Source organism: Coregonus lavaretus (genome assembly GCF_964263955.1).
Source record: "Coregonus lavaretus genome assembly, chromosome: 40".
NCBI classification, from domain to species: Eukaryota; Metazoa; Chordata; class Actinopteri; order Salmoniformes; family Salmonidae; genus Coregonus; species Coregonus lavaretus.
Window position 1 is genome coordinate 14,383,680 of NC_140027.1, and position 16,131 is coordinate 14,399,810.

The following is a 16,131-nucleotide window of genomic DNA, read 5'->3' on the forward strand; positions in this document are numbered from 1 at the left end:
GGGAACCACACCGGCCAACATAGATCTAGACATACTAGATCCTATAACATAGAACAAGCACAACAAGGAATATACACACCCTGACTCAACATATAAGCGTCCCCTGGGTCAGGGCGTGACAATTACCTTCAGAAGTCACATAATTAGTTAAATGAAGTCCACCTGTGTGCAATCTAAGTGTCACATGATCTGTCACGTGATCTCAGTATATATACACCTGTTCTGAAAGGCCCCAGAGTCTGCAACACCATTAAGCAAGGGGCACCACCAAGCAAGCGGCACCATGAATACCAAGGAGCTCTCCAAACAGGTCAGGGACAAAGTTATGGAGAAGTACAGATCAGGGTTGGGATATAAAAAATATCTGAAACTTTGAACATCCCATGGAGCACCATTAAATCCATTATTTAAAAATGGAAAGAATATGGCACCACCACAAACCTGCCAAGAGAGGGCAGCCCACCAAAACTCACGGACCAGACAAGGGCATTATTCAGAGAGGCAACAAAGAGACCAAAGATAACCCTGAAGGAGTTGCAAAGCTCCACAGCGGAGATTGGAGTATCTGTCCATAGGACCACTTTAAGCCGTACACTCCACAGAGCTGGGCTTTACGGAAGAGTGGCCAGAAAGAAGCCATTGCTTAAATAACAAAATAAGAAAACACGTTTGGTGTTCACCAAAAGGCATGTGGGAGACTCCCCAAACATATAGAATAAGGTACTCTGGTCAGATAAGACTAAAATTGAGCTTTTTGGCCATCAAGGAAAATGCTATGTCTGGCGCAAACCCAACACCTCTCATCACCCCGAGAACACCATCCCCACAGTGAAGCATGGTGGTGGAAGCATCATGCTGTGGGGATGATTTTCATCGGCAGGGACTGGGAAACTGGTCAGAATTGAAGGAATGATGGATGGCGCTAAATACAGAGAAATTCTTGAGGGAAACCTGTTTCAGTCTTCCAGAAATTTGAGACTGGGACGGAGGTTCACCTTCCAGCAGGACAATGACCTTAAGCATACTGCTAAAGCAACACTTGAGTGGTTTAAGGGGAAACATTTAAATGTCTTGGAATGGCCTAGTCAAAGCCCAGACCTAAATCCAATTGAGAATCTGTGGTATGACTTAAAGATTGCCGTACACCTGCGGAACCCATCCAATTTGAAGGAGCTGGAGCAGTTTTGCCTTGAAGAATGGGCAAAATTCCCAGTGGCTAGATGTGCCAAGCTTATAGAGACATACGCCAAGAGACTTGCATCTGTAATTGCTGCAAAAGGTGGCTCTTCAAAGTATTGACTTTGGGTGGGTGAATAGTTATGCACGCTCAAGTTTTCTGTCTTTTTTGTTGTTTGTTTCACAATAAAAAATATTTTGCATCTTCAAAGTGGTAGGCATATTGTGTAAATCAAATGATACAAACCCCCAAAAATCCATTTGAATTCCAGGTTGTAAGGCAACAAAATAGGAAAAATGCCAAGGGGGGTGAATCCTTTCGCAAGCCACTGTAGCTCTCATAATAAAGACCCATGTGTTTCAAGTTCATCATTCCTTAAGGCAATATCAACATAACCCCAATATCTATACACTATTTTCCCCCCAGTTTTAGTAGGTACTGTAAATATAAACCTTTTGATGAAACCAAATATTTATTTAATAATGTAAGTAGCTACCAGGAATATATACTGAACAAAAATATAAACGCAACATGTAAAGTGTTGGTGCCATGTTTCATTAGCTGAAATAAAAGATCCCTGAAAATTTTCACACACACAAAAATATTATTTATCTCAAATGTTGTGCACAAATGTATTTAAATCCCTGTTTGTGAGCATTTCTCCTTTGCCAAGATAATCCATCCATCTGACAGGTGATGCATATCAAGAAGCTGATTAAACAGCATGATCATTACACAGTTGCACCTTGTGTTGGGGACAATAAAAGGCCACTCTAAAATGTGCAGTTTTGCCACATAACACAATGTCAATCGAAGAATATCCGCACAAACTGTCAGAAACCGTCTCAGGGAAACTCATCTGCGTGCTCGTTGTCCTCACCAGGGTCTTGACCTGACTGCAGTTCGGTGTCTAAACCCACTTCAGTGGGCAAATGCTTAACTTCAATGGCAACTGGCACGCTGGAGAAGTGGGCTCTTCATGGGATGAATCCCGGTTTCAACTGTACCGGGCAGATGGCAGACAGCGTGTATGGGGTCGTGTGGGCCAGCGGTTTGCTGATGTCAACGTTGTGAACAGAGTGCCCCATGGTGGCGGTGGGGTTATGGTATGGGCAGCCATAAGCTACGGACAACAAACACAATTGCATTTTATCGATGCCAATTTGAATGCAGAGATACCGTGACGAGATCCTGAGGCCCATTCTCATGCCATTCATCCACCGCTATCACCTCATGTTTCAGCATGATAATGCACGGCCCCATGTCACAAGGATCTGTACACAATTCCTGGAAGCTGAACATTTCCCAGTTCTTCCATGGCCTGTATACTCACCAGACATGTCACCCATTGAACATATTCGGGATGCTCTGGATTGACGTGTACGACAGCGTGTTCCAGTTCCTGACAATATCCAGCAACTTCACACAGCCATTTGAAGAGGAGTGAGACAACATTCCACAGGCCACAATCAACAGCCTGATCAACTCTATGTGAAGGAGTTGTGTTACGCTGCATGAGGCAAATGGTCACACCAGATACTGACTGGTTTTCTGATCTATGCCACTACCTTTTTTTTAAGTATCAGTGACCAACAGATGCATATCTGTATTCCCAGTCATGTAAAATCCATAGATTAGGGCCTAATGAATTTATTTAAATTGACTGATTTCCTTATATAAAATCTTGAATCAGTAAAATCTTTGAAATTGTTGCATGTTGCGTTTATATTTTTGTTCAGTGTAGTTAGGATAACAATGACGTACCTATCCTAGAACCATCTCAGTATTCACTACGCTTCATTATATTGTCATACCTGTATATTAGTAGGCTATTAGACAGGCAGCTATCCAACACGCAAAAGCATCCGTTCAAATGTCGATGGAATTATCGTTTATGAATACAATATTACTCTTAAACACAGTCTGCCATTCAAAAGTAACAGCAAGAGCCTACTCACCCTCTTCAGCAGATTTCATTTTTTCTTACAGACAAGGTAACGGCACGTCCAAAATCGAACTTTGAAGACAGCCGCAGGTCTGCGTTATCCAATAGCCATAAAGCTTCACTTTAGGACTCCAATGATGATGGTGATGCACTCTAGCTATACTCTAACCAACTTCGAAACTATGACAAATCTCCTTAAAGATAAATATTATATTAATGTAGATTATTTTAAAAGCGACTCGAAGAAAAATACAAATCGTATCTGCAGAGTGAAACACTTTTGGATACAATTGGATAGAGCAAAGAAATCAAAAAGCAGGGTCGGGATTACATTTATGATTCGCATGGAGAGTAAATATTATTTGAGTGGCTGATTTGTAATACCTGATTGATTTTGTGGAAGGGGATCCTAGCTGGTCTGGGCATGTGTGAAGCACTGCTTGGTTTGCAGAGAGCTCCTCCGCGATTATACCCGGGGATCACCTTCAGCGCGAGCGCACCGCCCCTTGAACAGTTACGTATATCCAAGTCTGACCAGCAGATGCGTTCAATTGAGATTCACTCCACTCACTGAGGATTTCAGCTGCTTCCACACGTAGTTGATTAGCTGGGCTGGCAGCGACAGTTGCTGTTCAGAGAGCGCTGCAGGCTAGTGGAAAATTTAATGTAATATTTACATGTAAAGAACATGAAAAGGAAGATCATTTAATGGATATGCCATTTGTATTTGTATGTATTATGGATCCCCTTTAGCTGCTGCCAAGCAGCAGCTTCTCTTCCTGGGGTCCAAACACATTAAGGGACATCACACAAAATAGTGCATCATATAACATAATTACACCACTACATGTCTACAACACAAAATGTATAATATCACCATAAAACAATATTCAAATATATGTGTGTAGAGAGCAGGTACTAGCATGTGTGTGAGTATCTGTGTGCCTATATGTGTGTGTGTGTCTCTTCACAGTCCGCGTTGTTCCATGAAGTGTAGTTATATTTTTTTTTTTAAATCTCATTTTACTGCTTGCATGAGTTACTTAAATGTGGAATAGAGTTCCATGTAATCATGGCTCTGTGTAGTACTGTGCGTTTCCCGGAGTATGTTCTGGACTTCGGGACTGTGAAAAGACCCCTGGTGGCATGTCTTGTGGGGTATGCATGGGTGTCTGAGCTGTGTGCTAGTCGTTTGAACAGACAGCTTGGTGCTTTCAACATGTCAAGTAGTGATGCAGTCAATCTCTCCTCTACTTTGAGCCAGGAGAGATTGACATGCATGTCATTGATGTTAGCTCTTTGCGTACATTTAAGGGCCAGCCGTGCTGCTCTGCTTTGGGCCAGAAGGGTGGAGAGGTTGAAGGGTGCACTGCCCACCCTCCGCCCTCCCTCCCACTCAGCCTTCCTGTCTCCCATCATCAATGTGCTCCTTTTTTCTCTGGCGCTGTGACAGAATCCCCCAGTCTGTTTCCTGTTGTGTATGGCGGTTGCCAGGTAATGGTGGCAGGCCTCCAGTGGAGAGGGAGTTTTCTGAAGCAGCAATTCCCCCAAGGCTGAGAGAGCACTCATAGTGAGTGGGGCTCAGCTTATAGGGCTAATGGGCCCCAAAGCCAGCATGAAGTCCAGACACAACACTGACCAACAGCTCCCTATAACACGGCACTAAACACAATCTCCACTAAACACACAGAATGCGTGAGCATTTTAATATGTGTTTGGAGATCTTCCTTGAGCACAGAGTATAGTGGAAATACTGAGGAGACATCTTTAAACCAGAAGCCCGGCCATTATAGCTGGTAATTTCATTTGCATTGGTCATTCCTACTTAATTCAAACAGGGTGCACTGGAATTCCAGAACAAACCCAGTCGAATGGAATTAGGCTAGAGAAGCCATTTGGCCATTTAGTATCAAGATACGGTAGCATAATATCATAATGGTAGGTCTTTCCAGCATATAAAAAGCTGAAAATGTAGTAGAAAATACAAATTTGACAAAATGTTCCTCCACACATCTAGCATTTCTGCGATGTAAATGTTTTAGAATTACACCCAGAGGATGGCTAACGTCATTTTGTCAAGAAATGTCAAATAGATGCATTATCCTGCAGCATTTGAAATTATCTCATTCACAACCATGAAAGAGACCTGACGTATTGATATGAATTCTATTTACTGTCAAATCTAATTTTGACACTTTTACAGCTCTTTGATAATTTGCTCCAATGCTCCCTTGGTCTGTGCTGACCAATGACAGATGCTCCATAGAACCTTCTATTTCATTCTAATGAAGTTAACGTTATTATTGAGTGTAATGGGCTTACAGTAGCTTTGACATTGTGCACTCACCTGTGTAGATTTTCCACAACATGTGTACAGAAGTCTGCTTTTGACTGATTTGACTGTCAAACCTGTAGACTGACAAAGAAAATATAAAAACCAAGGAGTCTGAGAACACATTGGCTAGTTGTGTAATTAAGCAAAAAAGGCACAGAAAAAGAAAACAAGCTGAATCACGGTGTGTGAAACCCTTTATCTAGCTCAGCATCCTCTCTTTAGTACACCAGCGGTATTGTAATTTCCCCAATAGAAAAGGCTATTCTTTGAAAACAAGGGGGAGATGAAAGTGGAGGTTTCCTAACATGTTAGAGCCATCGGACCATCACATTCATCACTGGGTCACCAACCATCCTGTGTTTCTAGTACACTTTGCTTAGTGAGCAGCTCAGGCTACCCCGAATACCACTTTTACAGTATATAGTAACCTTTAGTAACCCCCCTCTCTGAGGGTAAAATAGTTGAAGTCAATGTAATTACTGCTTCAGCATAGTGATGAGTTTTCTATTGATCAAGTCATCCCTTTGTATTTACTTAACATACTGAAGAAATTACTGCCTTGGGAAAAGTTGACTAAATGGTTAGGTTAGTCTGATTAGTTGGAGGTGCCTAAGGAGGAATAGATGAGCCCACAGACTAACATGAGGCAACCTGATAGGCCCATGAGGGATGGATACCACAGAGATAGTTGCAGCAACTTATACTCCATCACAAATTAACATTTTAAATTGCTTCGTCCCACAACGGGCTCGTTGCGGGTCAAAGCAAACGCTTAAAATGTGTACTCAAATGAATATACTCTAAAAGACTTGATTCTTAACCAACCTTCTTAGATTCAGCAAACCACCCCGCATCCCAATGCTGGCTTAACTCTGAAGCTAAGCAGGGTTGATCCTGTTCAGTTCCTGGATGGAAGACCAGATGCTGCTGGAAGTGGTGTTGGAGGGCCAGTAGGAGGCACTCTTTCCCCTGGTCTAAAATAATATATACATCCCAATGCCCCAGGGCAGTGATTGGGGCCATTACCCTGTGTAGGGTGCAGTCTTTCAGCAGGGACGTTAAACGGGTGTCCTGACTCTCTGTGGTCACTAAAGATCCCATGGCACTCATCGTAAGAGTAGGGGTGTTAACCCAGCTGTCCTGGTGAAGTTTCCATAACATCCCACCTAACCATCCACAGCTTCCAATTGGCTCATTCCTCTCCTCTGTAATAATTACCTGGATAAATAAAATATTCAGTGTCAGCTCTTTGCCACCATCTTGTGGTCAAAAATTATTCTCCATCTGCATGAATACAATACTGAGGGTTACCAGTATTACATTTATAACCACAGTAGCTAGGTTTTCTAAACTCAATGATATAACATTTACCACTCAAGTCAGAAAAAGTTTAACCAGAAGAGATGAACGAGATATAACAAATCCACTTAGTTAATTGAGCGGGAATCCTTTTTAAGCAATCACACCATATGAAACTATGAATTGTTAAAATGTCAGTTTATTGCTCATTAATCAATAGTAATAGCATAAATAAGTCATACTTTTAGAAACTGCAGTCTATGACATAGAAAGCAAGTCCTCAACAGATTCAACCTGTATAACACCATACAAACAGAGCACAAGTATCAACAGAAAACACATTGTTAGACGATTGGGATCAAGTTAACAACTTCTATTAAAGTGACACAGCCATGTCCATACGTCATTCATGAATAAACATAACAGCACTGTCTGCCTCATACAGCATTGCCACATTTCTATTCATATTATTCAGGAACTACAGGAATGATTTACCTGAGTTCAACTTAAATGGGATACAAAAATATTGCAACCTCTTCCACATAGAAACATACAACTTACTGTACAGACAAAAACAATCAGGAAAAGAGATGTGTGAGCATGATGATACATTTATTAAATTGTGTTTGGACTAGGAAGAAATATCTAACTAAATGCACACACTCACATGGCAAGAATGATAAAACGTATTCCTACAAACCGTGGTCAGGTTTCGTCTTCGCATCCAGTCAGTTTCATCTCTAGCCCAGAAGACATGATCAGAGCTTAATAAAGAAACTGTCATATTAGTAATTGCCAGAGGATGCCTACAAAACTACGGCCTTAATATTCTGTGGTTGTTTGAGATTGAGAGAGAACAGTATTGTCATTGTGAAACATTGTCAGAAGTGACTGGTTACAACAAGGTAGATCCCCTGTGGTCAAACTGCTGGCCCAGGAGATCTTCCAAATAAAAGACAAAACACACTCGCTAGTCTAGCTAATCCTCTGATTGACATCCGGAGCTATAAGAGACGATATCCAATCGCAACAATCACACAAGGAGGCACAAAAGCCCTATGGCGAAATACACTGTGTTCAAGGCCAGGATACACAGAATACAATTGCCTGAATCAAGGTAACTATGGAGTGCTGGTTTCATACTATGAGGAATTCATGAAGGTATTTTGTATGATATGCAGCTTCTGGGAATGTAAAGGACTTAATGTACAAAGAGAGAAAATCCTAAGCCAGTTGGCTGTTGTTCCCAGAACAAATCATTTGCATTTTTCACTCTTTAAGTTGCGAAATGTAGCTACTTTTGGTTAATGTACATTTTCCCTAGGTAAGAACAGTTAAGTGTCAGGGTACAGTAGTAAAATGCTGCACGTTAAGTTGCTATTTACAGTGCTTGGTAATCACGACACAAAAGTAGTACATCCAAATTTAACCATTATACTAGTATCTCTACTCAGTAACGTTCAATGTAATAAAAATAACTCCACATACAAAAAGTGAAATGTGGAAAGCATAGTCATCGAGTTATAAAAAATTACACTTGAAGCCGATTGGTTGGAAGTGCATTAAAACAGAAGGCAAATTGACCCGAACCTTCCTGTCCAGTGCATCAAAGGGCAATTTGTTCCGTTTTTACCTGTTCCCTCTGTCCCTTTTTGGTTTTGTGATCAGTCTTTTCAAGTATATTCAAGTATTACCACATTCCAGTGACAAATTCATAACATTCTCTCTTCATGTTTCTGCTTCTAGTGGTTCCTTGACCGCTTTAGGTTCCCTTTACTGTGGATCAGTAAAAAAAAAGCACTGAAAAGAAAGGTTGGATCGTAGAGAGTAAGAAAAATTCTTAGAGGAAGTGTGAAGTAGGAGATGACTCAAGAGGACAGCTTGGAGTAGCTTGGTGGTGAGAACTTGCGCTTCAGGTATTTGATGATATAGAGAGGAAGGCAGCTGACGACGGTGATCACTGATACCTTCCACAGGAAGGCTGGCGTTGTGATGAAGGCCAGGTCTGGGAGAAAAAAAACACACAGGTTAGAAATCTGTCCAGATTTCAGCACATACAATATGTGCCAGGCACTAACATGTTGATATACATTCATTTGTTTCCACTTAGGTCTTAAGGTACCCTTAGGTTTGACTATTCAAAATATTTCAGTTGATAATCATGGATCCAGCTTTTCTGTTTAAAAGAGCTTTTGCACACATGCCTGGAATGAGACATCACTGAGTGGAATGGTAAAACAATATAAAAAGTAGCAGGCAAACATGCTCATACACTATATATACACACAAAAGTATGTGGACAGCCCTTCAAATTAGTGGATTCAGCTATTTCAGCCCGTTGCTGACAGGTATATAAAATTGAGCACACAGCCATGTAATTTCTATAGACAAACATTGGCAGTAGAATGGCCTTACTAAAGAGCTCAGCGACTTTCAATGTGGCACCGACATATGATGCCACCTTTCCAAAAAGTAAATTAGTCAAATTTCTGCCCTGCTAGAGTTGCTCCGGTCAACTGTAAGTGCTGTTTTTGTGAAGTGGAAACGTCTAGGAGCTACACCGGCTCAGCCGCAAAGTGGTAGGTCACACAACTCACAGAACGGGACCGCCGAGTGCTGAAGCGTGTAAAAATTGTCTGTCCTCGGTTGCAAAACTCACTACCGAGTTCCAAACTGCCTCTGGAAGCAACGTCAGCACAATAACTGTTAGTCGGGAGGTTCATGAAATGGGTTTCCATGGCCGACCAGCCGCACACAAGCCTAAGATCACCATGTGCAATGCCAAGAGTTGGCTGGAGTGGTGTAAAGCTCGACGCCATTGGACTCTGGAGCAGTGGAAACGCGTTCTCTGGAGTGATGAATCACACTTTACCATCTGGCATTCCGACGGACGGATCTGGGTTTGGCGGATGCCAGGAGTACGCTACCTACACAAATGCATATTGCCAACTGTAAAGTTTGGTGAAGGAGGAATAATGGTCTGGGGCTGTTTTTCATGGTTCTGGCTAGGCCCGTTAGTTCCAGTGAAGGGACATCTTAACACTACAGCATACAATGACATTCTAGACGATTCTGTGCTTCCAACTTTGTGGCAACAGTTTGGGGAAGGCCCTTTCCTGTTTCAGCATGACAATGCCCCCGTGCACAAAGCGAGGTCCATACAGAAATGGTTTGTCGAGATCGGTGTGGAAGAACTTGACTGGCCTGCACAGAGCCCTGACCTCAACCCCATTGAACACCTTTGGGATGAATTGGAACGCCGACTGCGAGCCAGGCCTAATCACCCAATATCAGTGCCCGACCTCACTAATGCTCTTGTGGCTGAATGGAAGGAAGTCCCCGCAGCAATGTTCCAACATCTAGTGGAAAGCCTTCCCAGAAGAGTGGCCAACTCTATTTTAATGCCCATGATTTTTGGAATGAGATGTTAGACGAGCAGGTGTCCACATACTTTTGGTCATGTAGTGTACGTCACATCAAATAGGGCTGCAAAAGTCAGAGTATGGTCACTGAAGGAACATGAACAGAGCTGAGCAGTCACAGCACGGTCAAAAACAGGAATGAGAGGAAAGATTGAAAAGGAGGTGGAAGAGAATAGAGGTGTTTCCACAGTGCTGCACACCTACCCAGAAAAGCTCCAAAAGGACCCCCTGCCTATGCCTGTCCCAAGGCCACATACAGTGGAAAAATAGAGGACGAGTGGCAGAGAGAGAGAGACGAGGTGAGTGCCAGCATGAGAGAGAGAAAAAAACAGGGAGAGAGAGATACAGAAGAGAGCGAGGGGGAGAGAGAGAGAAAGAACATGGCAGACACGAGCAAAGCACAGACCTCCAAGGTTTAATTGGGTTAACTCAAACATAAGTGCATCAAACTAAAACACAAAAGCTGCAGTGCAGTGTAGTGCAAAGGGTGAAACTGTTCCACTACAAGAGTAAAGTGTTTGGCAAAACTGCCTTCGACATAACAAAATGCAACAAAACAAAATCATTATTACCCCTCAACACTTATCAGCACAATATCAAACAGCAAATACAAAAATTAAGGGGGGATAAATAAAGTTGAATTTAGTTGTTTTTCTCCTCAGGTAAAGAACATTTGCTTACCAAAGTACTCGTTGAGGAAGGCGAGCGAGGCTATGTAGCAGCCCAGACTGAGGAACTCTGCCAGTACCATGAGCCAGTGCCAGGTACGGATGTTGAGCGCCACCATGAACAGCTCGGTGAGGATCAGCGCAGTGAAGGAGATGGCCACCACGTGCACAAACTCCGACTCAAACAACAGCAGTGCGCCGTACATCAGGATGCCACCTGGGGATGCCACAAAGAAGTGTTAGTGGTTGAGTAACTGTTTAATCAGCTTGAGAAAGAAACTAGAGAATGGAACAACTTGAATTTCTTCTAGTAATCGACTAGAATCAATTAGTTTCTAGTTAATAATGATAAGACCTAAAAATACAATTAATTGGTTTATTATTTCAAGGGACCAAATATGACAAGTACATTAGGCCTTTGTTTTGGTTTATTTCTTAAAAGTGACTTTGATCCACAATGCTCACTGAAAGTCTGTTATTCAAAGTATGTTCATTGAGACACCAGACAGGGTCCACCCGTTAGGATTACAGTAAGTCTGGAGACACAGGGTTTGGCTCAATTACATTATTTATGAAGGCGAACAGACACAATGTGTCCTAGTGTATCCCGAAACCATCCAGGTAAACCCCTCGGAGTACTGTAGCTTGACACTAATTCATCTATGCTATGGTGGTGCCTACTGTATTTTGATAGCCTTTCATTTAATCATAACGCGCATCAAATTGAGCTTAATTGCCTATAACTGATCACATAATTGCCTTTTCCATACAGTCTACATGCAGTGCATTCCTGGGAGGTAATAAATTGGACTTTGTTATTAGGCCTTTCATTAAAAAAAACGAGCTGTCAGGAAGTTATGCTCCAGTAGGAACATATATTTTTCAACATGCTGCATGGCTTAGCGATGACAGAAATATCGATTTACTGGACGGACAAAAGCCTGCGTGTAGCTGAGGATGACGCTTGGAAACCTAAGATACTGAGAAACAGGACTGTCTGAGAGTCAGGGGGCAGTGGACTGAAGTATTGCACACAGTCAAAATTATGAAATAGAAGTGTGGTGCCTGGATGAACAGTGAGTAATAAAAGGTGGTTAAGCCACTACGCTGCGCATCATTCAAGTTGCTTTCAGAAAAGCTGCCATACTCTGCAGATGGATCCTTTGGATATAAGAGTTTGTGCACCTGGCCAACACCTTTTAAATTCCTAATATCCATAATGTTTCCCAGCACCCTCACCTGTGTGTTAGTCTTCATCATTAGAACTGTGTTAAGGAAATCAAACTCAGAAAGCTACGGAGGAGTATCCTGTCAATCCTCTTACCTTGGTAAATACTGATTAACACCCAAATGAAGAAAGTTTTGAAAGACAAGGAACGACCCTAGAAGAGAAAAATACAGAATTGCAGACATCATAATATAATTCCTGTCGAACCACAAAACAAAACTTTTGAATTCACTTTAACCCGTTAAACCCTTAATGAAAACAGAGTCAGTGTAAATTGACCATCCATTCCCCCTTCCAGCCAGTATTACACAGAATAGGTTGTCATTGTACCTTGGTGAGGTCTTTGTAAAGCTCAGGGTACAGCAGGGCCATCTCTGGCTTCACGTCCTGGTCCAGCACCAGGGAAAACACAGGGAACATCGTGTAGATGGTAGAATACCTGCACAGAAGGGGAGAACACAGGACTGAGTTAATAGAGAACACGGTACCACAGCATGAATAGAAAGGATCTCACCTTCTCATGTTTAGACGCATGCACATACTGTATGCACAAATGAAAACAATTGCAGTAGAAATATGGACAGCCACATACCCAACCATGAGGAAACCCTGGTACAAAGGGACTGATGCAAAGTAGAAAATGGAGGAAAACACTGCCTGCAAAGAGGGAGGGAGATATTACATTTCATTCAAGTCCTTCCATATTCAGTACTACTAACGTAAACATGTTCAGGTCTACCTGCATAGTTGATATGATCATGCCTCTGTGCATGACAAACTGGCCCAAGGCTGCTGAGCGCTTGTAGCTGTTCCTGCCATGCACCACGAGCAGCCGACCAATGTGCTTAAACTGAGTGATGGAGAAATCTGCCGCCAGGGATGCCTGCTTCCCCTCCTGCATGGGAAGAGCATAAGAGCGTCATGCTATTCTAGGGAAGGACACACCCCACATCAGACTAAATATGGCGCTCATAAGCATATTTTCGTATAAAAAAAAAAAAACGATTTAATGTAATAATAAGTGGAAGAGGAGGAGTGATATGGATTGTTAACCTTTCCTTCAATACCAATACCACAGTCTGCTGCCTGGATCATACTGACATCATTACCTCCATCACCTGGGAGAGAAGAGAGAGCCACACGTCAGCCACAGGCTCAATAATAACATGTTAAAGAGCCATAGAGAAATAAGGCTTATGCCCCAGGATGATGACAAAACAATGTTAACAGAGATGCTTATGCTCTTTGATTGTGGACAATATAGGTGTACCTTCTCATACTGGGTCTAGTTTCTTCATTTTCAAAATAAAGTAGTCAATAGTGAGATAATAATGATGATAATAATAATAATAATAATAATAATACACTGCTCAAAAAAATTAAAGGGAACACTTAAACAACACATCCTAAATCTGAATGAATGAAATAATCTTATTAAATACTTTTTTCTTTACATAGTTGAATGTGCTGACAACAAAATCACACAAAAATTATCAATGGAAATCAAATTTATCAACCCATGGAGGTCTGGATTTGGAGTCACCCTCAAAATTAAAGTGGAAAACCACACTACAGGCTGATCCAACTTTGATGTAATGTCCTTAAAACAAGTCAAAATTAGTTTAGTTAGTTGTTACAGAACCTGTGCCATAGGTGAGCCCCTTTCCACCTATGGCACAGGGGCTCACCTATGGCACAGGTTCTGTTGGCTGTGTGCTGCTTGAGCAGGTGGACGATCTGGGCTTTCTGAGTGGGGGAGCAGCGACAGCAGACTACCGCCGGACACTGACACGCCAGCTCCACAAACTCATGCTCGTAGTACCGCAGACACACCTGTGGGAAGATCGACGTATGGATTCGGAAAATGCAAACACATCCGGACCCACAAGCACATTCACATAATACTTACTGCACCATCTCTTCAGATCAACGGTGTTACAATTGAGTTTTATTTGCTTATCAAATCATAACTGATGTGCTTTGTTCCTCTGTTTGCTGTTTTGGCTTCAAAAGGTTTAAGTTTTGACCCAATAATAATGCATATACAGTACAATCTTGAGAGGCTTGTGAGAAGTGTGTTGTGTTGTAGTACCTCCAAAGAGTTTCCAGAGATGACCAGAGCACAGTCGTGTTTCCTTCTGAAGGCATTGAGCTCCAGGTGGGCCTCTCCTCTGTTGGAGACCTGCTCGAGAGCCAGGCAATACAATTTGTGGAAGGACAGATACAAGACCATTTCCTCATCCCTTTAACACTCATAAAGTGACAGGTTATTATTTTAACATTAAAAAAAGAAGGAGAAGCGTACCGATCTGAACACGTGAATATCTTGACTTCTGGACACCAAATGGGAGCTTTTAGCGATACAAGTAGCTGTCTCCAGCTTATCCCCAGTCAGCATCCATATCTGAACAGAAAACAAAACCATGACATAGAATCAGTGACAGAGTATCCGCAGTGGCATTAAAAGGACCATCTTACAGTGTTTCGTATTATACAAGGACCAGTCAGATTCTATGGAGTGAAACTTTTTCACAGCTAACATTATACTGTACATGGAAAGGACAGCGCAATATAAATGCAGCCAACATGTAACAGTACGTTCACAATTGTAGTAAAACACAAAAGGATAGTGTGGTCTCACCTTGATCCCAGCGTTTCTGAGGAGCTCCAGGGTTGGCCTGACGTCGGCCTGTAGTTGGTCCTCAACCCCAGTCAAACACAGAAGCTCCATCTCCCTCTCCAGACTCTCTACCACCGCTGACACCTTCAGAGCCCGGTCATTCATACTCAGCTTGGCCTGGTTGTACCGGTTCTACAGCGACACAGAGAGGGAAAGGTAGTCCGTCAATGACGGAGGAGAGATGAAAAAGGAAGTGATAATTATAGAGATAGGGAGGTACAAATAGATAGTAAAACGGAGAAAATCTGAGATAAATAAATAGCCATGGCAACAGAGAGTGTAGAGCACGGCAAGAGAGGAAGGGAAGTAAGTGGTATGAGGGCAAGTAGGCAGCGCATTCGGTTTGTTGATTATTTTGAGATCAGCAGGACAGTAATCCTCTAGTGTAAGCCTGGGGGGGGGGGGGGGGGGGGGGATAATTAAATAAAAATCTCAAGGAAGTTTGTTTTGAAGTGTTTGTCCTATATCTGAGAGATAAGAAAGATCAGGAAACGTTGTAATTTTTTTTGACACATATTTAACCCTTTCTTTTAGGCACTAAACTACTTCCATATATATATACTTCCATTCATTGTTTTAAAACTGTTACTGGGCTACCTTCAGGCGAGTCTTGTGAGGCGTTTGAGGTGCTTCCTAGAGCAAAACAACAGACATGTACACTACCGGTCAAAAGATTTAGAACACCTACTCATTCAAGGGTTTTTCTTTATTTTTACTATTTTCTACATAGTAGAATAATAGTGAAGACATCAAAACTATGAAATAACACATTTGGAATCATGTAGTAACCAAAAAAAGTGTTAAACAAATCAAAATGTATTTTATATTTGAGATTCTTCAAATAGCCACCCTTTGCCTTGATGACAGCTTTGCACACTATTGGCATTCTCTCAACCAGCTTCACCTGGAATGCTTTTCCAACAGTCTTGAAGAAGTTCCCACATATGCGGAGCACTTGTTGGCTGCTTTTCCTTCACTCTGCGGTCCGACTCATCCCAAACCATCTCAATTTGGTTGAGGTCGGGGGATTGTGGAGGCCAGGTCATCTGATGCAGCACTCCATCACTCTCCTTCTTGGTCAAATAGCCCTTACACAGCCTGGAGGTGTGTTGGGTCATTGTCCTGTTGAAAAACAAATGATAGTCCCACTAAATCACAGACAGTGTCACCAGCAAAGCACCCCCATACCATAACACCTCCTCCGCCATGCTTTACGGTGGGAAATACACATGCAGACATCATCCGTTCACCCACACCGCGTCTCACAAAGACAAGGCGGTTGGAACCAAAAATCTCCAACTTGGACTCCAGACCAAAGGACACATTTCCACCGGTCTAATGTCCATTGCTCGTGTTTCTTGGCCCAAGCAAGTCTCT

At 42.2% G+C, this 16,131-nt stretch overlaps 2 protein-coding genes across 4 annotated transcripts in view; both read right to left on the reverse strand.

Annotated features, from left to right (window-relative positions):
* The window catches only part of nfatc1 (nuclear factor of activated T cells 1), a gene marked incomplete at both ends in the record, with an annotated part of 78,832 nt that extends 75,678 nt beyond the window's left edge, over nt 1-3,154 (reverse strand). The window contains one exon of the mRNA XM_084156734.1: nt 3,136-3,154. Coding sequence (XP_084012860.1) covers nt 3,136-3,154 — 19 coding nt within the window. The remainder of the gene's footprint in view (nt 1-3,135) is intronic.
* A 3,783-nt stretch (nt 3,155-6,937) lies between these two features.
* LOC311113662 (putative phospholipid-transporting ATPase IIB) overlaps nt 6,938-16,131 on the reverse strand; it is a gene marked incomplete at its 5' end in the record, with an annotated part of 62,163 nt that continues 52,969 nt past the window's right edge. For all 3 annotated transcript variants that reach the window (XM_084156939.1, XM_084156940.1, XM_084156938.1), the window contains 11 exons: nt 6,938-8,761; nt 10,860-11,063; nt 12,171-12,228; nt 12,405-12,513; nt 12,667-12,731; nt 12,814-12,969; nt 13,128-13,192; nt 13,763-13,907; nt 14,167-14,256; nt 14,380-14,478; nt 14,716-14,886. In XM_084156939.1, the coding sequence (XP_084013065.1) occupies nt 8,625-8,761; nt 10,860-11,063; nt 12,171-12,228; nt 12,405-12,513; nt 12,667-12,731; nt 12,814-12,969; nt 13,128-13,192; nt 13,763-13,907; nt 14,167-14,256; nt 14,380-14,478; nt 14,716-14,886 (1,299 nt within the window). In that variant the 3' untranslated portion in view covers nt 6,938-8,624. The remainder of the gene's footprint in view (nt 8,762-10,859; nt 11,064-12,170; nt 12,229-12,404; nt 12,514-12,666; nt 12,732-12,813; nt 12,970-13,127; nt 13,193-13,762; nt 13,908-14,166; nt 14,257-14,379; nt 14,479-14,715; nt 14,887-16,131) is intronic.